The sequence below is a fragment of the Oncorhynchus gorbuscha genome, linkage group LG18 (assembly GCF_021184085.1).
Source record: "Oncorhynchus gorbuscha isolate QuinsamMale2020 ecotype Even-year linkage group LG18, OgorEven_v1.0, whole genome shotgun sequence".
Classification (NCBI taxonomy): domain Eukaryota; kingdom Metazoa; phylum Chordata; class Actinopteri; order Salmoniformes; family Salmonidae; genus Oncorhynchus; species Oncorhynchus gorbuscha.
The window spans coordinates 40,903,909-40,929,093 of NC_060190.1; the positions used below are offsets into that span (position 1 = coordinate 40,903,909).

A 25,185-nucleotide genomic window follows, 5' to 3' on the forward strand; every position below is an offset into this window, starting at 1 on the left:
ATGTTCTGGTTTGCTATGTGGATGTGCACAGGACCCTGGCCAGAAGTGTTTCTCGTGCTGCATTGGTGCTTGAGCATTGCGCAACTGTTTGGATGTTACTGCACTTTGGTTAGAGTAGAGGATGTCTGGGCCACATAGCCCGAGGATATGTGTTAAAGCCTTTTGAAATGATTGCTGTGGACAAGGGCTCACTTGAAAAAGAGATGCCCATCAACCTCAAATGTGACCTAAATTTAAAGAATGGCTGTGTGTGTGTGTGTGTGTGTGTGTGTGTGTGTGTGTGTGTGTGTGTGTGTGTGTGTGTGTGTGTGTGTGTGTGTGTGTGTGTGTGTGTGTGTGTGTGTGTGTGTGTGTGTGTGTGTGTGTGTGTGTGTGTGTGTGTGTGTGTGTGTGTGTGTGTGTGTGTGTGTGTGCGTGTGCGTGTGCGGAGAGTCCCATCTGAAGAGTGAAGTACTCTTGAGTCATTTTCTCTTAAAGTCTGTCTGTGTGCTTGTGTGTCAAGTCATTATTTTGAAAAGCGTACGGGTAGCCATGCATGTCATACTCCATCCAGAAATATTCTAATGCTCCTAATAAGTCTCGAATTAGCCTGACTGAACAATATTTGTATCTTATGGTGCAATTCTGGGGGTGAAATCCGGTATCTGACAAACAGATACCGTATTCCCAGTAATGTGAAATCCATAGATTAGGACCTAATGAATTCATTTCAATTGACTGATTTCCTCATATGAACTGTAACTCAGTAAAATCTTTGAAATTGTTGCATGCTGCGTTTTATATTTTTGTTCGGTGCATTTAGTAGGGCGAGGACAGTACCTTTTTCGCAATACTCATTAGTAATCATGGCAAGGAAACAAAACAAGAAGCGAATATCTTTAGGAAAACAGCCCTAATGTTGGAAACAATGTCATCCAGTCGCATTTGTTTATTTCCCATTTGTTTTCCAAGCTAAAGCCCACCTTATTTTACAGCATGTTTTAAAGGACCAAATAGTTTGGTCTGATTTGTGTTGTAATTTTCGCCATGGAAAGAATATCACGAAACTGGTATCGTCCGGGGCCGTACTTTTTTAGAACATACTGTTTAGTAAAAAGTACATACTGTACTTATAATCCGTACTGAGAAGGCGTCATCTTAGATGCGTGATCACACTTGTTCCCGGCCGTTCGTTCATTTTTCTAAAGAACGTCCCCTATTCTGATGATCAGCTCTTGTCAAACATTGCTAGCTGTGAGAACTAGATTAAAAGCCTAAATTAATATGAATTCCTGGCATTTAACCCTTTAACTCGTTGGAATTGGCCTGTATGCATAGGGCTAAATTGAAATGTTTCTTACAGTAGTCAAAATAAAGAACCCTTGAATGAGTAGGTGTGTCCAAACTTTTGACTGGTACTGTAGCTTGAAGATTTAAAAAAAGAGTAATGTGCAAATATTGTGCAATCCAGGTGTGCAAAGCTCTTAGACTTGCCCAGAAAGACTCCCAGGTGTAATCCCTGCCAAAGGGTGTTCTAACATATATTGACTCGGGGGTGTGAATACTTATTTAAATTAGATGTTTTTGTATTTTATTTTCAATAAATTGGCAATAAAGCTATAATTTATCACTTGTTTAGGCCGAAAAGAATAAGTCTACATTTCTAACATATTTTCACTTTGTCATTATGGGTGGGTGAGAATAATCTATTTCATCCATTTTGAATTCAGGCTGTAACACAACAAACTGTGGAATAAGTCAAGGGGTATGAATACTTTTTGAAGGCTCTGTAGCTAAGTTATAAAATACTATCTTACAGTGTTATGCTTTCACAAGGCAATTTCTACAAACCGATCAGACTTTTGGTGCTCATTGAAAAGGAGTCATGTGCCATGGCACATTTTCTTCACAATAGCAGACATACTGTAGGATCAGTCTGTTCAGAACAACCCAGGGTATGAAGACATGTCATCTTGTAACTGCACATCAAACATAGAGACCATAAGCGTTGACACTGTATATGACGTGAGTTCCGTGATTTGGAAATGTGAAGTTCACATTTGGACTTATGGGTGTTTGGCTTGCTTGTATGACATCAAAAGCAGTATTCATTATAATCCTCAATGCCTCATCTTTCAAAATACATCAGGTCATTTTCATTTACAGAATTTCCCTCTCAGACAAGAAACATTTGCAAAAGTTGCCCAGTTGCCGGCAGGGATGGGTCACTTCTTGTCACGCGCGCATTGCTCAAGTTCAGAATGGCTGTTAGTGAAAACCCATACAGCACTGTGAAGCGCAGAGCCAGAGCTCTGACATCATCTATAGCATGTTACCATACAGTCACTGCGTTCCAATTTAGACCCTTATAGAGCCCCACAGTAGAGGTGTCATAATACCCATAAAACCTAGCAGTCCAACAGGGAAATGATTCCAATTGGTTTTCCACCGTTCCCTTTTCCCATGGGGGATTTTTAGAAACACTTCAAATAAGGGATGTGTTTAGTGAAGGCTTATCACAGTGTGACGTTGTGGTAACCATGTAAATCTCTCTCGGACAAGGTGATTTATCAATATATTCAGCTCAATTTGGTCTCTTGATTCAAAAAATGCTCATTTGCATCAGAGTAGACTACAAATCCCTGCAAGCTCCTGCACGTAGTAATCTCTAGCTTACACCTTTGATAACAGTTATTGTGTGTATTTAAAGCTTGCACAAGACAGAATTGTCAATTGAAATACATTTTGCAAATGTATTCATTACTAAATTTAGTTAACATTAGATAAGATAGATTCTTAACTTTGCCTTGATTCGGCAGTATCGTCCAGATCATCACGTAATATTTAGTTCTTTATGTTAACCACGCTATCAAAACGTCACGCCAGGGTAAGCTTACACACATTTACATTACATTTAAGTCATTTAGCAGACGCTCTTATCCAGAGCGACTTACAAATTGGTGCATTCACCTTATGACATCCAGTGGAACAACCACTTTACAATAGTGCATCTAAATATTTTAAGGGGGGGGGGGGGGTGAGAAGGATTACTTTATCCTATCCTAGGTATTCCTTAAAGAGGTGGGGTTTCAGGTGTCTCCGGAAGGTGGTGATTGACTCCGCTGTCCTGGCGTCGTGAGGGAGTTTGTTCCACCATTGGGGAGCCAGAGCAGCGAACAGTTTTGACTGGGCTGAGCGGGAACTGTACTTCCTCAGTGGTAGGGAGGCGAGCAGGCCAGAGGTGGATGAACGCAGTGCCCTTATTTGGGTGTAGGGCCTGATCAGAGCCTGGAGGTACTGAGGTGCCGTTCCCTTCACAGCTCCGTAGGCAAGCACCATGGTCTTGTAGCGGATGCGAGCTTCAACTGGAAGCCAGTGGAGAGAGCGGAGGAGCGGGGTGACGTGAGAGAACTTGGGAAGGTTGAACACTAGACGGGCTGCGGCGTTCTGGATGAGTTGTAGGGGTTTAATGGCACAAGCAGGGAGCCCAGCCAACAGCGAGTTGCAGTAATCCAGACGGGAGATGACAAGTGCCTGGATTAGGACCTGCGCCGCTTCCTGTGTGAGGCAGGGTCGTACTCTGCGGATGTTGTAGAGCATGAACCTACAGGAACGGGCCACCGCCTTGATGTTAGTTGAGAACGACAGGGTGTTGTCCAGGATCACGCCAAGGTTCTTAGCGCTCTGGGAGGAGGACACAATGGAGTTGTCAACCGTGATGGCGAGATCATGGAACGGGCAGTCCTTCCCCGGGAGGAAGAGCAGCTCCGTCTTGCCGAAGTTCAGCTTGAGGTGGTGATCCGTCATCCACACTGATATGTCTGCCAGACATGCAGAGATGCGATTCGCCACCTGGTCATCAGAATGGGGAAAGGAGAAGATTAATTGTGTGTCGTCTGCATAGCACACAACACAGCCCGTATTTTAAATGTTTCTAAAATCCCCTATGGCAAAAAAGAATGGTAGAAAAACGATTGGAACCATTTATTTGTTTGACTGCTTGGTTTTGTAGGGATTATGACTCATACTGTGGTACTCCAAATCTGCCATTTTCAACCTGTATAGGGGTTGTGTAAAGTGTAAACGGCTACAGATTACAACAGTTTAGAAATTTCACATATTATAAGACATTCTATTTTCGTATACCCAAAAAGCCTGCTATTTAGAACGCACGTATGGGTATTCTTTCACGGCAAGTGATTATTGGGAGTGGTTAAGTTTCTCTAGTCCCATCCCACAGCTGTATAGCAAGAAAGTGGCAGGGTGCCTGCTTTGTTTTTGTTTGAAACCCAGGTTGCCACATAAACCCTTTAAAAAAAGTATTTTCTGAAATCCATTATGTAATTGGCTCATCCAGGTTTGCAGTTTGGGTTGTCTGCCCTGTCCATAGCATGTGTATGGTGAGGTTGCCTGTGTGAGTGTTTGCACTTGTTTTAGTGGTACTAGGCACCTGTGAATATTGTAGCAGAAGCAGCTGGAACCAATGATGCACACACCATTTCAGCCTTCTGCTGCCTGCCACTGATCTGGAGGTATGGGTGTGGGGGTGTGTAGGGGATCTCTCCTTAAATAGCTTGCCAGCTCGGCTCATGTCATATTCAAAGCCACTCTGCTGACTGTAAACCGTTTTAGTCAATTTATACTAATGCTGCAGGCTCAACACTGTAAATGCATTTAGTATTAAATCAGGAAAGCTTTATCTACTGGTAGCCTACAGATGTAGGATCTTAATTTGAGCCAGTTTGCTACAGCAGGAAAATAATCCTGAAGCAACATGAAATGTGAATTATTATGTGGATTATAGTCAATGCCCATTTTTTGTACGGGTTGATGTACTGTTTTAAGTGGAAATATACTACAAGTTTGTATTTCCTGTTTTTTTTTCGGCAACAAAAGAGTGATCAAATTAAGATCCTACATCTTTATATCCGAATTGACTTTCTAAATCTCTGCTCAAGTGTTCAACTTATTGGAGAACCAACAGCCTTCTAAACATATGAGCAGGGTCATTTCTGGCTTTAATTCATCTCTCCCATGACTTCTGCAATTCTCACACCTTCCCCCTTTTCCTTCCTTGCTTTCTTGCCCGTCAAACTCCTCTATTCTCTCTCTAACTACCCCGCCCCCCACGCTTTCTCGTATTTAAAAAGCAAGTAGGCAATAGCATGTCAGTAATTCCCAGCACACCTCGTTGCCCATCAGATAAGAAGGGAAGGAAGAGAGAGTGGGGATATACAGTTTATGCACAGATAGATAAAGGCAGGCATGTTCAACAACCTAAACCATAGCAGATTCTCCCTCCATCTTTCACTCCCTCTGTCCATTCTCTTGTTGTTTGACATACGGTATTAGGGCTTTTTACAATGCATGTCCCTATACCAAGTAGCCTATTTTTAAGATGGGAACACACAACACAATGGCATTTAAAGTACTCATGTTGACCTCTCATTCTGCATAACAGTGCCCCCCCCCCACCTTTCTCTCGCTCAAAACCCAATGACATTTAAAAGCTCACTGTTGACTTCCCATTCTGCATAACAGTCCCTTTCTCTCTCTCTTTCACGCTCTTTTAACAATTCAATGTCGCCCTCTACAGTCTGCAACAGACACTGGTTGATCTAGAATGAAGCAGAATGGTGAACAAGACTACTGAAACCCATATTAGCTTGTGTTTATATCCTAAGCAGCAACACATAATATCATCCAGCATGAACATTTATAGTGAATAAAACATTTGTGGCTTACATAAGAGAATAATTAGGTGATAATGCACGAGAAGCCGGTGTTTGGAGGATATATTGGCACGGGTGTTGTTAGGCTCAAGACAAAGTCGATGGCCTGCAAACGGTGCTAATATATCCTTCAAACACCGGCTTCGAAGGCATTATCACTTTTATACAACGGGTTGCCAACATATTCAAATAATGATTGACACGTTTTCATTAAAAACATTATTTTGCTGAATTTATTCATACTATTTCATCCTTCCACAAGATATAGTCCCGACACAAATCTAGTGTTGCTACCTCAGCCGGCTGGTCATTCCTTCTATTGGTTCGGTTGCTAGAGACGGGACCCAGTTGTTCAGTCTTTTTGTTCTGTGCCTATGAACACGACCCAGTCGTTCATTCTAAATGTTTTATTACCATACTGGCTGGCAACGTTCTTATGCCATGTTTGCTAGTTAGACATCTACGGCTAACTTACAGTCACGTCAAACAGTGCAGCCAGAATAACAACAGTAGCTGCATTTGCATTTGTTTAAGCTGTTATCTAGTGACATTTATTTGGATACATCCATAACAATGAGCAAATGAGGCACGATTTTGCCTTGGCATAGAAAATGTGCTCTCTCGTCAGGACACTGTTGTTCAGAGGAGCTAGCCAACAACACAGCTAACACAATCACTTCAAACTGAAGCTGGAAAGACTGAAAACTAGCTGCACTTCGTTTTCACCGTTTCAGCTGGCATAAAAAATTATGCCAGCTGATTCATGATTTGGACTAGCCTAGAAACGCTTCCTGCCTGCCTGTCTGTCTCTTCCGGACACGTTTATTACTATGGGACAGCTGGAGATCGAATTTAAATTTTGAAACAATGTTGGAGAGACAGACAGCAAGGTTTATACAAATATCTGCTGTTGAATACTAAATGTTATTCTAAAAAAAATGTGAGATAATGTCATAAATTTAGCCTGTGGTAACTTGTGGAATAGACACCAGCTGGAATGAGGTTTTAACCAATCAGCATTCAGGATTAGACTCACCCGTTGTGTAAATCCTCTTAAGGATCGAACTCTTTAAAAAAAAAAAAAATCCCTGAAAATGACATACCTGAATCTAACTGCCTGTAGTTCAGGCCCTGAAGCAAGGATATGCATATAACTGATACCATTTGAAAGGAAACACTTTGAGGTTTATGAAAATGTGAAATTAATATAGGAGAATATAACAAATTAGATCTGGTAAAAGATAATACAAAGAAAAAACCATGCATTTTTTTGTATTTTCTTTGTACCGTCATCTTTGGCCATAATGTATTATTCCAGCCCAGGCACAATTTAGATTTTGGCCACTTGATGGCAGCAGTGTATGTGCAAAGTTTTAGACTAAGCCAATGAACCATTCCATTTCTGTTCAGAATTTTGTATCAAGACTGCCCAAATGTGCCTAATTTGTTTATTAATAATTTTTCAAGTTCATAACTGTGCACTGTCCTCAAACAATAGCATGGTATTATTTCACTGTAATGGCAACTGTAAATTGGACAGTGCAGTTAGATTAACAAGAATTGAAGCTTTCTGCCAATATCAGATATGTCTATGTCCTGGGAAGTATTCTTGTTACTTACAACCTCATGCTAATCCCATTAGCCTCTGTTAGCTCAACCGTCCCGACCCACCGATCCTGTAGAGGATTTATGACATGATCCGATGGAGAATTTTGTCTGTTGTGTTAGTATGGAAAAGCGAGTTTGTTAACTAATTGTTGCCTAAAAGCAAGGCATTTTTGAAGACACGATCATTTATGATAGGCAGTGTCTTGGCAAAGGCCTGCTTTTTAGCTGGGTGGGTAGAAAATGGGACATAGTGGGTAGCACTGAGATAGCCTACCCAAAGAAAGTGCTGAAGAAGATGTAGATCAAGCTGTAGGATGAAAAATACCTGAGTTTTTGCGCAGGTACAGCTGACTAGCGCTAGCAAACGCTACCTAGCAACAACAACAAACAAAACGTTTTTTTAAATTTGTTTTTTACAAATCGGTTCTTTGAGTCAAAGTATAGATATAACATAGTCCAAAATAATATTGCGATATGTAACTTTATTAATAACACATAGTAATGCACTCAAAGTTTATCTTCATTCCCTCTTCTCCACCTGTTCTCTCACTCTTCTTAAATCCCTTTTCTCTTTTTCCTCTGTCTGGATCCCTTCATCTTCCTTCGTCTTCTCCTAAAAAAACACACACCGTTAATTTGAACAGGGAAGGAGCCCCCACGGTCTCACCAACCCACTTCTACGCTCTAGGGAGGGGCTTCCCCTCTCTCTGTGTCTCTAACTCTTTCTCTCTTCCCTGTCTGGCCTTGTAATGAATCCTATGTGACTCTATGCTCAAGGCGGCATCGTAATAATTAAATGTAAATACCGCTCACCGTTGATATGAACAGGAAGGGAGTCTCCACGATCACACCAACCCACTTCTAGCCTTCTCTCTCAGATTTCTTTCCATTCTCTTTTCTCTTTTCTTTGTGCCGTGGCACCCTTCAACTCACCTATCTTGGCTTACAGGCTTCATTTCATTCAGGTGTAGTAGCCCTATTGTTCAGTATTTGGTTACGATACACTGCAAGGAAAAATCTAGAACATTCTTTATGGTTGCTGATCCTGCAGTTTGGTCATGCTCTTCACCCAAGCACATAAAGCTCTGGTGGTGTGTATATTTAGGGGCTTTAGGCTTCTTATTTTAGCCAGGGGGTCGCTCAACCTCTTACCCGGGGGCTCAAGTCGCCCTAGTTACCGTCTGTTGGGCGACTGGTTTATGAACTTCAATACGGCTCATATCTTTTTACTGTATTACATTTAAGAAATGTATTCTGTCCGTGATGTTCTCTTCCAAAGGAGTCAGTATTTTTTCAAGGGAAGAGGATTTGTTTAGTATGCAGAGGTTGAAATGCTATCTCCCAGCTGCAGGCGACTCGAGGAGACACTCCCTCATTCGGGGTACTTTTGACTTTGCTGTAGTTTCATTCCCTGCCACTGAGGGACTTAGTTCCAGACAGGAGTGCAAGGTCCTTGGCCAAGTTCCAATATGCACACTAAGTCAATGATGCTATGTATTTGCCAATGAGAGGCTTTGAAGCCACCAGTCATCAATATTGGTACTCCCCAGAAGGAGCAGTCCTCCATAGGAATTAATGTAATTTTACAGTATTTCAATTAAATGTAAGTATTCTGTTATTGTCGTGGCGACGGTAACATTAGTACTTTCAAAAAATTATACTTTAAGGAAATGTATTTTTATTTTTTTATATATGGATGTTTAGCTCACATAATGTCATTTAAAAGTAAGCATTAAGGTGTCTGTAATAGCATAAAAGTGGAAAAAAGATGTAAACATTAATAAATGCATTTCTATAGCTTCCTAAATATGTTTTACACTGGTGGGAGAATGCCAAAATGGAGGTGTGGTGGCTTCAAAACAGCGCCCCTATCAGTCATCTAGTGTATAAATAAATCATTGCTTAGAATTCGTTCCCAATACCATGTCTTCAGAACGTATTTACACCCCTTGACAGTAACCACATTTTGTTGTGTTAGTCTGAATTTAAAGTAGATTAAATTGAGATTTTGTGTCACTGGCCTACACTCAATATCCCGTAATATCAAAGTGGACATTGGAGTTCAAGAGTAAAAATTTGCTGAACAAGTCATATTATAAATTGCACGGACTCATTCTGTGGGCCAAAATTCTGTTTAACATGATTTTTGAATAACTACCTCATCTCTGTACCCCACACATACAATTATCTGTAAGGTCCCTCAGTCGAGGAGTGAATTTCAAACTCAGATGCAACCACACAGACCAGGGAGGTTTTCCAATGCCTCACAAAGAAGGTAAGTGGGTAAAAAAAAAGCAGACATTGAATATCCCTTTGAGCATCATGAAGTTATTAATTACACTTGGATGGTGTATCAATACACCCAGTCACTACACAGATATAGGCATCCTTCCTAACGCTTAGGGATTTCACCATGAGGCCAATGGTGACATTAAAACAGAGTTTAGTGGTTGTGATTGGAGAAAACTGAGGATGGACCAAGGACATTGTAGTTACTCCACAATACTAATCTAAATGACCGAGGTGAAAAGAAGGAGGCCTGTAAAGAATAACAAATATTCCAAAACATCCTGTTTGCAACAAGGCACTAAAGTAAAACTGCCAAAAATGTGGCAAAGAAGTTAAGTACTGAATACAAAGTGTTATGTTTGGGGCAAATACAACACATCACTGAGAACCACTCTTCATATTTTCAAGCATGGTGGTGGCTGTATCATGTTATGGGTATGCATGTGCTTGTCATTGGCAAGGACTAGGGAGTTTTTTTTACATTAAAAAGAAACTAAATAGAGCTAAGCACAACAAAATCCTAGAGGAAAACCTGGTTGTCTAATTTCCAACAGATACTGGGAGACAAATTCACCTTTCAACAGGACAACAACACAAGGCCAAATATACAGTGCATTCGGAAAGTATTCAGACCCCTTGACTTTTTCCACATTTTGTTACGTTACAGCCTTATTCTAAAATAGATTAAAATATTTTTTTCCTCATCAATCTACACACAATACCCCTTAATGACAAAGCAAAAATGTGTTTTACATTTTTAATTACAGCCTCGAGTCTTCTTGGGTATGACACTACAGGCTTGGCACACCTGTATTTGGGGAGTTTCTCCCATTCTTCTCTGCAGATCCTCTCAAGCTCTGTCAGGTTGGATGGGGAGTGTTGCTGAACAGCTATTTTTTTCAGGTCTCTCCAAAGATGTTTGATCGGGTTCAAGTCCGGGCTCTGGCTGGGCCACTCAAGGACATTCAAAGACTTGTTCCGTAGCCACTCCTTCATTCTCTTGGCTGTGTGCTTAGGGTCATTGTCCTGTTAGAAGGTCAACTTTAGCCCCAGTCTAGAGGCCTGAGCGCTCTGTTGCAGGTTTTCATCAAGGATCTCTGTACTTTGTTCCGTTCATCTTTGCCTCGATCCTGTCTATTCTCCCAGTCCCTGCCGCTGAAAAACATCCCCGTAGCATGATGCTGCCACCACCATGCTTCAACGTAGGGATGGTGCCAGGTTTCCTCTAGATGTGACACTTGGCATTCAGGCCAAAGAGTTCAATCTTTGATTCATCAGACCATGGAATCTTGTTTTTCATGGTCTGAGAGTCTTTAAGCAGGCAGTCTTGTGTGTTTTACTGAGGAGTGGCTTCCGTCTGGCCACTGTACTATAAAGGCCTGATTGGTGGAGTTCTGATGTGACACAGTCTTGTGTGTTTTACTGAGGAGTGGCTTCCGTCTGGCCACTGTACTATAAAGGCCTGATTGGTGGAGTTCTGCAGAGATGGTTGTCTATCTGGAAGTTTCTCTCATTTCCACAGAGGAACTCTGGAGCTCTGTCAGTGACCATCGGGTTCTTGGTTACCTCCCTGACCAAGGCCCTTCTCCCCCAATTGTTCATTTTATTCGGTCGACCAGCTCTAGGAAGAATCTTGGTGGTTTCTTCCGTTTAAGAATGACGGCCACTGTGTTCTTGGGAACCTTCAATGATGAAGACATTATTTGATACCCATCCCCCTCCAGACAATTCCTTCGACCCCATGGCTTTTTTTTTTCAAGTTGTAGAAACATCTCATGGATGAGGATGAAACAGGATGCACCTGAGCTCAATTTTGAGTGTCATAGCAAGGGTCTGGGGACCTGAATACTTTCCCGAAAGCACTGTACACTGGAGTTCTTACCGAGATGACAATGGCTTGAGAATGGACGTCTAGCAATGATCATCAACCAACAGATATTTAAGAATTTTACTGTTTAAGGTTTGTACAATCCAAGTGTGCAAAGCTCATGGAGACTTACACAGAAAGACTCAACTGTAATTGCCGCCAAAGGTGATTCTAACATGTATTGACTCGGGGGTGTGAATACGTATGTAAATGGGATATTTCTGGATTTCATTTGAAATACATTTGCGAAAATGTCGAAAAACATGTTTGCACTTTGTCATTGTGGGTTATTGTGTGTAGTTGGGTGAGATTGTATATATTGTTTTCTCCTCCATTTTGAATTCATGCTGTAACATAACTAAATGTGGAATAAGTCAAGGGATATGACGACTTTCTGAAGGCAGTGTATATTGTTTCATTCTGAGTGATATTTGAGTTTGGATATTGTAACAGAGCCGTGTGAATGGCTGGCTATAAGCTGCTGTGTTTTGGCATGTTCCAACTCAATCCTTTAGCAAGGAGGACTGACACAGGCCTTTTTGTAGGCCTCCACACAACTGCTAATGTCTACAGCAATAAATTTAAAAAACTGACTCCGTATTGCACAACCTGTTGCAATCAGTTTCCTTCATGATCCGAGTTTTCTACCAGAAACAATAACTGGAGGCTGTCCTAAAGACTGTCCCTCATCCACTTCTTTGCTGGCAGGTGCGCTAGCACACAACCTTCCACACAAAAACCTTCAGAAACCCCTTTTACTTGAAATCAAACGGTAATGGATCTTTGAGCGTTTTCATTGCCCAATAAGAAGCCTGACTCTAGATGCTGAGGTTTGCTACTTCCCTCTGGGCAGTTGGTTTGTTGTTAGACTATCTATCTCCCCTGAGAGGGAGTATCTGGCTGTAGTTAAATAAACACCCGGCTCTGCTGTATCCAGAATCAAATCCTCTGGAATGTCTACACTGTCTCAGAGTTGGTGAGCAAACCCTTCTGCTTCGGAAACCCTGTCATCATCTGGCATGCTAATGACGTTAACTCCAGCCAAGTGGATCTGTTCAGTAGCGATCACCACTGTCTGTCTTTGGCATCCATGATTCCCTGGGCCATGGGATACGCTCAGTCTGTCTCAGCCTCTCCGTACTGATGAGGGAGTGTGTTGTGTTATGTTTTTAAATGAATTGGTCACTGAAGTCAAGTGCACCTGGACTGAACCTTGAGACCGACAGAACAAGAGACGCAACATATATTCCATCACTTTCACAACTTTTTCACAACGTTGTTTTTCCCAGGCTTTGGTATAATAAGTTGTCGAGTTCGCTCTACTTGCCTAGTTAGCCGACCGTTCTCGACAGCAGTCGTGTGAGTGAAAACAAACTCTTACCTCAGCCTTCATGGAGCCAAGAACACTGAAACTTCAAACTTGCAGAGCTAGGGGTAAACCTAATCCTCCTGCTGCTACCAACGTGACGCCTCCCCTCTTCCCTCCCTCCTTTCCTTCCCTCCTGTCTCAGTCTCTCATTACCCGTCTCTGGTGCTAGTTAAGGGTAGCAGTTCCTGCCTGTCAGCCAGTGTGTTTGGGTTGCGTTCTTCTTCCCAGTCTTCCTCTGCATTCCTGTCTTCGTCCTTCCGGGGTGTGTATGTGCTAGTCTTTATCGCCTCAGGTATGTCGTTTCCACATATGTGAGTCTCAAGGTTTTCTTTTTATTTCTCACCTTTTGTCGGCATCAGTTTTCAGCGCATAATGCTTCAATCATCTTATCAGTTGCTTGGTTCAGTGTGGCAGTGTATTGTTGACTTCTTCAAGTTTAGGTGTATATCATTCACAGTTCATTTATGGATGTGCTTTTGTTTGCTTTTCTGTTCAATGTTCTGACTGAAGCAGAGTCTATTTAAGACAGTAGGGTAAGTATTATTAGTGAAGAAGGGGGGATTGCATTGCACACAGTTTCACACACTTGTGAAATCGGAGGCATCGATTTAAGATCTTGAGAGAAGTGTCGGGACATGGTTGTGTAACAGTAGAGGTGGTTTACAGAGTGGGTGTGGATGATGTCGTCTTCCTCAAGTTCTCTTCAATGCCCACAAACTGTCTGGGTGGCTGATTGGCTCGCCGTTTTGTTACCTCGGATATAATGGCTGCATTTAGAGGGGAGCTGGGGATTGTGTGGTGTTGAATCCCAAATTGGGTTTGGTTCCATGTTTCCAAGGCATTGAACCGGACATGATCTAGATGAACCAATCAAAGGTGGAAAGCAACAATTGGTTGGCCGTGAATACAACCTGGGCAGAGAAGATTCTGGTAGTAGGCTTACTCTTTAGATGAAGGTATACTTAAAATGATTCACAAAATGTTTATAAGTAGTATATAAACTGTTTATTAATAGTTTGTTTAAAGGGTGCCCGAATGTAAAGTGTTACCATAAATGCTTAGTAAAGTCAACATTTTAATGTTGAGGTACCGAGGCTTTCACGTGTGGCCACTGTTCACTTCACACTCTATTCTTGGCAGTGGAACTCTGGGAGCAGCAGAGTGAGTGAACCAGTGTAAGTGTACTACAGCAGAGTAAATGAGTAACCAAAGGAGTGGTGCTGAGTGGTGACATAGTCCAGATGATTCAGTGAAGTGGATTATTTACTAGTCTGCTGCAATGTCTGAATGTTATTCCCACCTGGCTGTGTTTGGACACGTTGGGAAAGCGTCTGGACCTCACACGGCCGGGGGTACTTACTGATGACCAGTAGGAGGAGGAGGATGATGATGATGATGAGAAAAAAAACTTCCACAACAATGAAGTTTGAAACTTCGGTAGATTAGGGATTCACTGTCCGGCACAACATTGTGGTACATTAGATGATAGGAGATCTAGGGACAGGATAGCCTACGTTTTAAAATGAAACCTCTCCTTGAGAGATGCAATCAAACAAGCAACTGGGATTTCCCGATGTTGAGTGTTGTCAAACTTGTCAGTGATTTTCTGCTTACAGCAGGCCAACTGTTGGTTTTAAGATTGCCACTTGCTGCATTTGAAAAATGGATCTTACTCTCTATGTTCCTAGATGCTTTGCTGGCGGACTTGGAGTCGACAACCTCCCACATCTCCAAGCGGCCGGTGTTTCTGCCGGACGAGACGCCCTACTCTTTCCCCACGGGAGGACCGGACTCGTCCCCCCCTGTACCCCAACATCCCTCTACTGAGGCCCTGAACGGAACCGCGCTCGACCCCCTAGAATCCACCCGCTCATCCACACAGGTACATACTCATATACACCTTTGTGTATATGTCATACAGTACAGTACATACCCAAAAGGCAGGTGTGGTGCAGGCTTTTGTTCAAGTAAGTTACATACCCGGTTCAACTAATAAAGTATTGGTGAAGACTATGAATGGATGATCAAAAGCCTGTATCCACATGACCCTTTGAGGGTAAAGTTGAACACCGTTGACATACACTCATTTACCACATGACCCATCTGGACCACTCACATACTGCACTTCAAAATGTGTGTCTTAACTCTATTTCTTGAACTGCATTGTTGGTTAAGGGCTTGTACGTAAAGCAATACATTTTGATTTGTACCTACCCTTTCTAAGTCCTACAGCAGTAGCTCCCCCCCCTTACCCCAAAGTGAAGACGACCACGTCTACAGGTAAGAATGCTAATAATAACAATACACTTTTGTTTGTGTTGTGTCGCAAGACAAAATGAACATCAGATGTCTGTTACTGATGTTTGTGTCTCTGTTGGTTTCTGCAGCTTCCCCAACAAGCAAAAGAGTGCAGAGGCTGCCATGAGCTCCTTCCTGGGCAGCAACTTGTCGGAGTTGGACCGGCTGCTTCTGGAGCTCAACGCTGTGCAACACAACACGCCCTCCTTCCCGACTGAGGGTACGCTATACCATTATGTCTGCAACCCAAATGGCACCCTATTTCCTAAGTAGTGCACTGCTTTTGACCAGGGCTCACGGGTCCAAAACTCTTTTTGGTACATAAAGCATTTAGCAGGCACTTCGTCTTTGTTGAAACTAAGGGAATACTGTGTGTAAAGATGTATATTTCTCCATCTCTGTTGCAGAGGAGACAGCCCCGCCCCTCCCCTCTAGCAGCACCACCCACTATGTGCAGGAGAACGGGGTTTCGGGGGCCGGCAAGGTGCCTCCCCCCACCATGGAGAAGCCCAAGCGCAGCGTAGCCACCAGGGTCATTGAAGACGTGCGCCCCAGCGTTGAGAGCCTTCTGGACGAGCTAGAAAGTTCTGTGCCCTCCCCCATGTAAGGATTAAGGCGTCCTCGTGCTTCCCAGTTCGAGCATATACAGTGGGGCAAAAACGTATTTAGTCAGCGACCAATTGTGCAACTTCTCCCACTTAAAAAGATGAGAGAGGCCTGTAATTTTCATTATAGGTACACTTCAACTATGACAGACAAAATGAGCAAAAAAATCCAGAAAATCACATTGTAGGATTTTTTGCAAATTATGGTGGAAAATGACACTGCACCTCAAGTTCCGGGAAGACCGTTTCATCTTACACACTGATTGTACTATTCTCCTGTGTGTTTCTCATGTTTGACTGTGGTCATTTATGGCCTAATGTTTGTTGTTTTTATTTGATTAATTAAGTTTTTATCATTTCACTTGAGAAATACTGCACCAGCCTCAGATGTAAAATTGCACGACTAAGATCTCCTTGACAAAAAGGTCAAAATTATTATTTGAGTTATGTTAGATTAATTCGGACTATTTTGTGGAAGTATATACTGGCTGCGTCATCACAAGATGGATAAATTGTACAATTGCCGCAATTTTCAAGAAAAGGTATTTTAGGGGAATATGCGAGCATATTTGTTCGGTTCGACTAGGTGCCAGCCGAACCGAAGCATGCGGAAGGCTTTAGAGCTGGTCAAAAACGTTCCTATCCCCAGAAATGAGGGAAAATTGACAGGAAAGCAGTGACACTGCACCTTATGTTCCAGAAGACCGTTTCATCTTACACACTGATTGTACTATTCTCCTGTGTGTTTCTCATGTTTGACTATGGTCATTTATGGCCTAATGTTTGTTGTTTATATTTGATTTCTAGTCCCATCCCCTTGGTGGAGTTTACGGAGGGGGAGGAGGAGACACCCTCCCAGCTGCAGGCCAGAATCTCTGCCTCCTCCGCCACGAGGGAGCTCGACGAGCTCATGGCCTCGCTGTCCGACTTCAAAGTCCAGAGCAATGTAAGTTTTACAGAAATATTCTTTTTTTTTTACCAGGATGTGTCTATATGTGTATGTATATACAGTACCAGTCAAAAGTTTGGACACACCTACTCATTCAAAGGTTTTTCTTTATTTTACTATTTTCTACAAAATAACACACATGGAATCATGTAGTAACCAAAAAAAGTGTTAAACGAATCAAAATAGATTTGAGATTTTAGATTCTTCAAAGTAGCCACCCTTTGCCTTGATGACAGCTTTGCACACTCTTGTCATTCTCTCAACCAGCTTCACCTGGAATGCTTTTCCAACAGTCTTAAAGGAGTTCCCACATGTGCTGAGCACTTGTTGGCTACTCTGCGTCTCACAAAGACATGGCGGTTGGATCCAAAAATCTCAGACTCATCAGACCAAAATACAGATTTCCACCGGTCTAATGTACATTGCTCCTTTTTCTTGGCCCAAGCAAGTCTCTTCTTATTATTGGTGTCCTTTAGTAGTGGTTTCTTAGCAGGAATTTGACCATGAAGGCCTCATTTCACCATGAAGGTCTCCTCTGAACAGTTGATGTTGAGATGTGTCTGTTACTTGAACTCTGTGAAGCATTTATTTGGGCCGCAATTTCAAATCAAATCAAAGTTTATTTGCCACGTGTGCCGAATACCTTACAGTGAAATGCTTACTTACAGGCTCTAGCCAATAGTGCAAAGATGTTAGGTGAACAATAGGTAAGTAAAGAAATAAAACAACAGTAAAAAGACAGGCTATAGTAGCGAGGCTATAAAAGTAGCGACGCTACATACAGACACCGGTTAGTCAGGCTGATTGAGGGAGTATGTAGATATGGTGAAAGTGACTATGCATATATGATGAACAGAGAGTAGCAGTAGCGTAAAATAGGGGTTGGCAGGTGGTGGGTGGCAGGACACAATGCACATAGCCTGGTTAGCCAATGTGCGGTAGCACTGGTTGGTCGGCCCAATTGAGGTAATATGTGCATGAATGTATCGTTAAAGTGACTATGCATATATGATAAACAGAGAATATCAGCAGTGTAAAAAGAGGGGGCACACAATGCAAATAGTCCAGGTGGCCATTTGATTACCTGTTCAGGAGTCTTATGGCTTGGGGGTAAAAACCGTTGAGAAGCCTTTTTGTCCTACACTTGGCACTCCGGTACCGCTTGCCATGCGGTAGTAGAGAGAACAGTCTATGACTGGGGTGGCTGGGGTCTTTGACCATTTTTAGGGCCTTCCTCTGATACCGCCTGGTGTAGAGGTCCTGGATGGCAGGCAGCTTATCCCCAGTGATGTACTGGGCCGTACACACTACCCTCTGTAGTGCCTTGCGGTCAGAGGCCGAGCAATTTCCGTACCAGGCAGTGATGCAACCAGTCAGGGTGCTCTCGATGGTGCAGCTGTAGAACCTTTTGGGGATCTGAGGACCCATGCCAAATCTTTTCCGTTTCCTGAGGGGGAATAGGCTTTGTCGTGCCCTCTGCACTACTGTCTTGGTGTGTTTGGACCATTCTTGTTTGTTGTTGATATGAACACCAAAGAACTTGAAGCTCTCAACCTTCTCCACTACAGCCCCGTCGATGAGAATGGGGGCGTGTTCGGTCCTCCTTTTCCTGCAGTACACAATCATCTCCTTAGTCTTGGTTATGTTGAGGGATAGGTTGTTATTCTGGCACCACCCGGCCAGGTCTCTGACTTCCTCCCTATAAGCTGTCTTGTCGTTGTCGGTGATCAGGCCTACCACTGTTGTGTCGTCTACAAACTTAATGATGGTGTTGGAGTCGTGCTTGGCCATGCAGTTGTGGGTAAACAGGGAGTACAAGAAGGGACTGAGCACGCACCCCTGTGGAGCTCCATTGTTGAGGATCAGCGTGGTAGATGTGTTACTACCTACCCTCACCACCTGGGGTTTGCCCGTCAGGAAGTCCAGGATCCAGTTGGAGGGAGGTGTTTAGTCCCATGATCCTTAGCTTAGTGGTGAGCTTTGAGGGTACTATGGTGTTGAATGCTGAGCTGTAGTCAATGAGTAGCATTCTCACATAAGTGTTTATTTTGTCCAGGTGGGAAAGGGCAGTGTGGAGTGCAATAGAGATTGCATCATCTGTGGATCTGTTTGGGCGGTATGCAAATTGGAGTGGGTCTAGGGTTTCTGGGATAATGGTGTTGATGTGAGCCATTACCAACCTTTCAAAGCACTTCATGGCTACGGACGTGAGTGCCAACGGTCTGTAGTCATTTAGGCAGGTTACCTTTGTGTTCTTGGGCACAGGGACTATGGTGGTCTGCTTGAAACATGTTGGTATTACAGACTCAATCAGGGACATGTTGAAAATGTCAGTGATCATACCTTGGTCAGCACATGCCCAGAGCACACGTCCTGATAATCTGTCTGGCCCCGCAGGCTTGTGTACGTTGACCTGTTTAAAGGTCTTACTCACGTTGGCTATGGAGAGAGTGATCACACAGTCGTCCGGAACACTGATGCTCACATGCATGCCTCAGTGTTGCTTGCCTCGAAGCGAGCATAGAAGTTATTTAACCCGTATAGTAGGCTCGTGTCACTGGGCAGCTCTGGGCTGTGCTTCCCTTTGTAGTCTGTAATAGTTTGCAAGTCCTGCCACATCCGACGAGCATCAGAGCCGGTGTGGTACGATTCAATCTTAGTCCCATATTGACACTTTGCCTGTTTGATGGTTCGTCGCAGGGCATAGCAGGATTTCTTGTAAGCTTCCAGGTTAGAGTCCCGCACCTTGAAAGCGGCAGCTCTACCCTTTAGCTCAGTGCGAATTTTGCCTGTAATTCATGGCTTCTGGTTGGGGTCTGTACATACAGTCACTGTGGGGGGGACGTCATCGATGCACTTATTGATAAAGCCAGTGACTGATGTGGTGTATTCCTCAATGCCATCGGAAGAATCCCGGAACATGTTCCAGTCTGTGATAGCAAAACAGGCCTGTAGTTTAGCGTCTGCTTCATCTGACCACTTTGTTTACAGACCGAGTCACTGGTGCTTCCTGCTTTAATGTTTGCTTGTAAGCAGGAATCAGGAGGATAGAGTTGTGGTCGGATTTACCAAATAGAGGGTGAGGGATAGCTTTGTACGCGTCTCTGTGTGTGGAGTACAGGTGATCTAGAATTATTTTTCCTCTGGTTGCACATTTAACATGTTGATAGAGATTTGGTAGAACTGATTCAAGTTTCCCTGCATTAAAGTCTCCGGCCACTAGGAGCGCCGCCTCTGGGTGAGTGGTTTTCTGTTTGATTTTTCCTTATACAGCTGACGGTCTTAGTGCAGCCAGCATCTGTCTGTGGTGGTAAATAAACAGCCATGAAAAGTATAGCTGAAAACTCTCTAGACAAGTAGTGTGGCCTGCAATTTATCACAATATACTCTACTTCAGGCTAGCAAAATCTTGAGACTTCCTTAGATTTCGTGCACCAGCTGTTGTTTACAAATATGCACAGACCGCCACCCTTGTCTTACCGGAATGCGCTGTTCTATCTTTCCGGTGCAGCGTATATCCCGCTAGCTGAATATCCTGTTATGCTGGTGAATGAGGACCCAAAAGCGACTTGGCGAAAACAGAGTTTTTAATCCAGTAAAGTTACTTTACAAACAAAAGGCATAATACTACTCGTAATGACGAGAACAGACTGGAGACTTGATCAAGAACTGCAGGTTGCCTCGGGAAGGCACTTGAACGTAGCAGACTCAGACACCTGCTCACCACGCAGCATCTGAGGGAAACACGACACGACAGGGCAATACATAGACACAGCACGGTGAACACTAGACAAGGATCCGACAGGACAGGAACGGAAAACAAGGGAAGAAATAGGGACTCTAATCAGGGGAAAAGATAAGGAACAGGTGTGGGAAGACTAAATGATGATTAGGGGAATAGGAACAGCTGGGAGCAGGAACGGAACGATAGAGAGAGGAGAGAGAGGGAGGGGGAGAGAGAGGGATAGAAAAAGGGAACGAACCTAATAAGACCAGCAGGGGGAAACGAACAGAAGGGAAAGCATAATGACAAGACAATCTAAGACAAAACATGACAGTACCCCCCACTCACCGAGCGCCTCCTGGCGCACTCGAGGAGGAATCCTGGCGGCAACGGAGGAAATCATCAATAAGTGAACGGTCCAGCACGTCCCGAGACGGAACCCAACTCCTCTCCTCAGGACCGTAACCCTCCCAATCCACTAAGTATTGGTGACCCCGTCCCCGAGAACGCATGTCCATGATCTTACGTACCTTGTAAATAGGTGCGCTCTCGACAAGGACGGGAGGGGGAGGGAAGACGAACGGGGGTGCGAAGAAAGGGCTTGACACAGGAGACATGGAAGACAGGATGGACGCGACGAAGATGTCGCGGAAGAAGCAGTCGCACAGCGACAGGATTGACGACCTGGGAGACACGGAACGGACCAATGAACCGCGGAGTCAACTTACGAGAAGCTGTCGTAAGAGGAAGGTTGCGAGTGGAAAGCCACACTCTCTGGCCGCAACAATACCTTGGACTCTTAATCCTGCGTTTATTGGCGGCTCTCACAGTCTGTGCCCTGTAACGGCAAAGTGCAGACCTCACCCTCCTCCAGGTGCGCTCACAACGTTGGACAAACGCTTGAGCGGAGGGAACGCTGGACTCGGCAAGCTGGGATGAGAACAGAGGAGGCTGGTAACCCAGACTACTCTGAAACGGAGATAACCCGGTAGCAGACGAAGGAAGCGAGTTGTGAGCGTATTCTGCCCAGGGGAGCTGTTCTGCCCAAGACGCAGGGTTTCTGAAAGAAAGGCTGCGTAGTATGCGACCAATCGTCTGATTGGCCCTCTCTGCTTGACCGTTAGACTGGGGATGAAACCCGGAAGAGAGACTGACGGACGCACCAATCAAACGACAGAACTCCCTCCAAAACTGTGACGTGAATTGCGGGCCTCTGTCTGAAACGGCGTCTAACGGGAGGCCATGAATTCTGAATACATTCTCGATAATGATTTGTGCCGTCTCCTTAGCGGAAGGAAGTTTAGCGAGGGGAATGAAATGTGCCGCCTTAGAGAACCTATCGACAACCGTAAGAATCACAGTCTTCCCCGCAGACAAAGGCAGACCGGTAATGAAGTCTAGGGCGATGTGAGACCATGGTCGAGAAGGAATGGGGAGCGGTCTGAGACGACCGGCAGGAGGAGAGTTACCTGACTTAGTCTGCGCGCAGTCCGAACAAGCAGCCACGAAACGGCGCGTGTCACGCTCCTGAGTCGGCCACCAAAAGCGCTGGCGAATAGACGCAAGAGTGCCTCGAACACCGGGATGACCAGCTAACTTGGCAGAGTGAGCCCACTGAAGAACAGCCAGACGAGTGGAAACAGGAACGAAAAGGAGGTTACTAGGACAAGCGCGCGCGACGCAGTGTGCGTGAGTGCTTGCTTAACCTGTCTTTCAATTCCCCAGACTGTCAACCCGACAACACGCCCATAAGGAAGAATCCCCTCGGGATCAGTAGAAGCCACAGAAGAACTAAACAGACGGGATAAGGCATCAGGCTTGGTGTTTTTGCTACCCGGACGGTAAGAAATCACAAACTCGAAACGAGCGAAAAACAACGCCCAACGAGCTTGACGGGCATTAAGTCGTTTGGCAGAACGGATGTACTCAAGGTTCTTATGGTCTGTCCAAACGACAAAAGGAACGGTCGCCCCTCCAACCACTGTCGCCATTCGCCTAGGGCTAAGCGGATGGCGAGCAGTTCACGGTTACCCACATCATAGTTGCGCTCAGATGGCGACAGGCGATGAGAAAAATAAGCGCAAGGATGAACCTTATCGTCAGACTGGAAGCGCTGGGATAGAATGGCTCCCACGCCTACCTCTGAAGCGTCAACCTCGACAATGAATTGTCTAGTGACGTCAGGAGTAACGAGGATAGGAGCGGACGTAAAACGTTCTTTTAGAAGATCAAAAGCTCCCTGGGCGGAACCGGACCACTTAAAACACGTCTTGACAGAAGTAAGAGCTGTGAGAGGGGCAGCAACTTGACCGAAATTACGAATGAAACGCCGATAGAAATTAGCGAAACCTAAAAAGCGCTGCAACTCGACACGTGACCTTGGAACGGGCCAATCACTGACAGCTTGGACCTTAGCGGAATCCATCTGAATGCCTTCAGCGGAAATAACGGAACCGAGAAAAGTAACGGAGGAGACATGAAAAGAGCACTTCTCAGCCTTTACGTAGAGACAATTCTCTAAAAGGCGCTGTAGAACACGTCGAACGTGCTGAACATGAATCTCGAGTGACGGTGACAAAATCAGGATATCGTCAAGATAGACAAAAACAAAGATGTTCAGCATGTCTCTCAGAACATCATTAACTAATGCCTGAAAAACAGCTGGCGCATTGGCGAGACCAAACGGCAGAACCCGGTACTCAAAATGCCCTAACGGAGTGTTAAACGCCGTTTTCCACTCGTCCCCCTCTCTGATGCGCACGAGATGGTAAGCGTTACGAAGGTCCAACTTAGTAAAGCACCTGGCTCCCTGCAGAATCTCGAAGGCTGATGACATAAGGGGAAGCGGATAACGATTCTTAACCGTTATGTCATTCAGCCCTCGATAATCCACGCAGGGGCGCAGAGTACCGTCCTTCTTCTTAACAAAAAGAACCCCGCCCCGGCCGGAGAGGAAGAAGGCACTATGGTACCGGCGTCAAGAGACACAGACAAATAATCCTCGAGAGCCTTACGTTCGGGAGCCGACAGAGAGTATAGTCTACCCCGAGGAGGAGTGGTCCCCGGAAGGAGATCAATACTACAATCATACGACCGGTGAGGAGGAAGGGAGTTGGCTCGGGACCGACTGAAGACCGTGCGCAGATCATGATATTCCTCCGGCACTCCTGTCAAATCGCCAGGTTCCTCCTGAGAAGTGGGGACAGAAGAAATGGGAGGGATGGCAGACATTAAACACTTCACATGACAAGAAACGTTCCAGGATAGGATAGAATTACTAGACCAATTAATAGAAGGATTATGACATACTAGCCAGGGATGACCCAAAACAACAGGTGTAAAAGGTGAACGAAAAATCAAAAAAGAAATAGTCTCACTGTGGTTACCAGATACTGTGAGAGTTAAAGGTAGTGTCTCAAATCTGATACTGGGAAGATGACTACCATCTAAGGCAAACATGGGCGTAGGCTTGTCTAACTGTCTGAAAGGAATGTCATGTTTCCGAGCCCATGCTTCGTCCATGAAACAACCCTCAGCCCCAGAGTCAATCAAGGCACTGCATGTAGCACCCGAACCGGTCCAGCGTAGATGGACCGACATAGTAGTACAGGATCTAGATGAAGAGACCTGAGTAGTAGCGCTCACCAGTAGCCCTCCGCTTACTGATGAGCTCTGGCCTTTTACTGGACATGAATTGACAAAATGTCCATCAAATCCGCAATAGAGGCACAGGCGGTTGGTGATCCTCCGTTCCCTCTCCTTGGTCGAGATGCGAATACCTCCCAGCTGCATGGGCTCAGTCTCTGAGCCAGAGGAGGGAGATGGTTGCGATGCGGAGCAGGGAAACACCGTTGACGCGAGCTCTCTTCCACGAGCTTGGTGACGAAGATCTACCCGTCGTTCTATGCGGATGGCGAGAGCAATCAAAGAGTCCACACTGGAAGGAACCTCCCGAGAGAGAATCTCATCTTTGACCACTGCGTGGAGTCCCTCCAGAAAACGAGCGAGCAGCGCCGGCTCGTTCCAGTCACTAGAGGCAGCAAGAGTGCGAAACTCTATAGAGTAATCCGTTATGGATCGATCACCTTGGCATAGGGAAGCCAGGGCCCTAATAGCCTCCCTACCAAAAACTGAACGGTCAAAAACCCGAATCATCTCCTCTTTAAAGTTCTGGTAATTGTTAGAACAATCAGCCCTTGCCTCCCAGATAGCTGTGCCCCACTCTCGAGCCCGGCCAGTAAGGAGTGAAATGACGTAAGCAACCCGAGCTCTCTCGCTAGAGTATGTGTTGGGTTGGAGAGAGAACACAATATCACACTGGGTGAGAAAGGAGCGGCACTCCGTGGGCTGCCCGGAGTAGCAAGGTGGGTTATTAACCCTAGGTTCCGGAGGCTCGGCAGGCCAGGAAGTAACAGGTGGCACGAGACGAAGACTCTGGAACTGTCCAGAGAGGTCGGAAACCTGAGCGGCCAGGTTCTCCACGGCATGGCGAGCAGCAGACAATTCCTGCTCGTGTCTGCCGAGCATGGCTCCTTGGATCTCGACGGCAGTGTTACGAGCATCTGTAGTCGCTGGGTCCATTCCTTGGTCGGATCCTTCTGTTATGCTGGTGAATGAGGACCCAAAAGCGACTTGGCGAAAAAGAGTTTTTAATCCAGTAAAGTTACTTTACAAACAAAAGGCATAATACTACTCGTAATGACGAGAACAGACTGGAGACTTGATCAAGAACTGCAGGTTGCCTCGGGAAGGCACTTGAACGTAG

General features: G+C 44.7%; 1 protein-coding gene across 3 annotated transcripts in view; it reads left to right on the top strand.

The window, feature by feature from the left end:
- Positions 1-25,185, top strand: part of LOC124003085 (paxillin-like) — a 59,248-nt gene that overhangs the window by 13,533 nt on the left and 20,530 nt on the right. Inside the window, exons 1-6 of one of the 3 annotated variants that reach the window (XM_046311134.1) lie at positions 12,994-13,136; positions 14,533-14,726; positions 15,069-15,124; positions 15,232-15,362; positions 15,550-15,745; positions 16,555-16,693. In XM_046311134.1, the coding sequence (XP_046167090.1) occupies positions 15,266-15,362; positions 15,550-15,745; positions 16,555-16,693 (432 nt within the window). In that variant the 5' untranslated portion in view covers positions 12,994-13,136; positions 14,533-14,726; positions 15,069-15,124; positions 15,232-15,265. Of the gene's footprint in view, positions 1-12,993; positions 13,156-14,532; positions 14,727-15,068; positions 15,125-15,231; positions 15,363-15,549; positions 15,746-16,554; positions 16,694-25,185 lie in introns of those variants that run through there. The other 2 variants (XM_046311133.1, XM_046311132.1) reach the window with 2 other exon arrangements.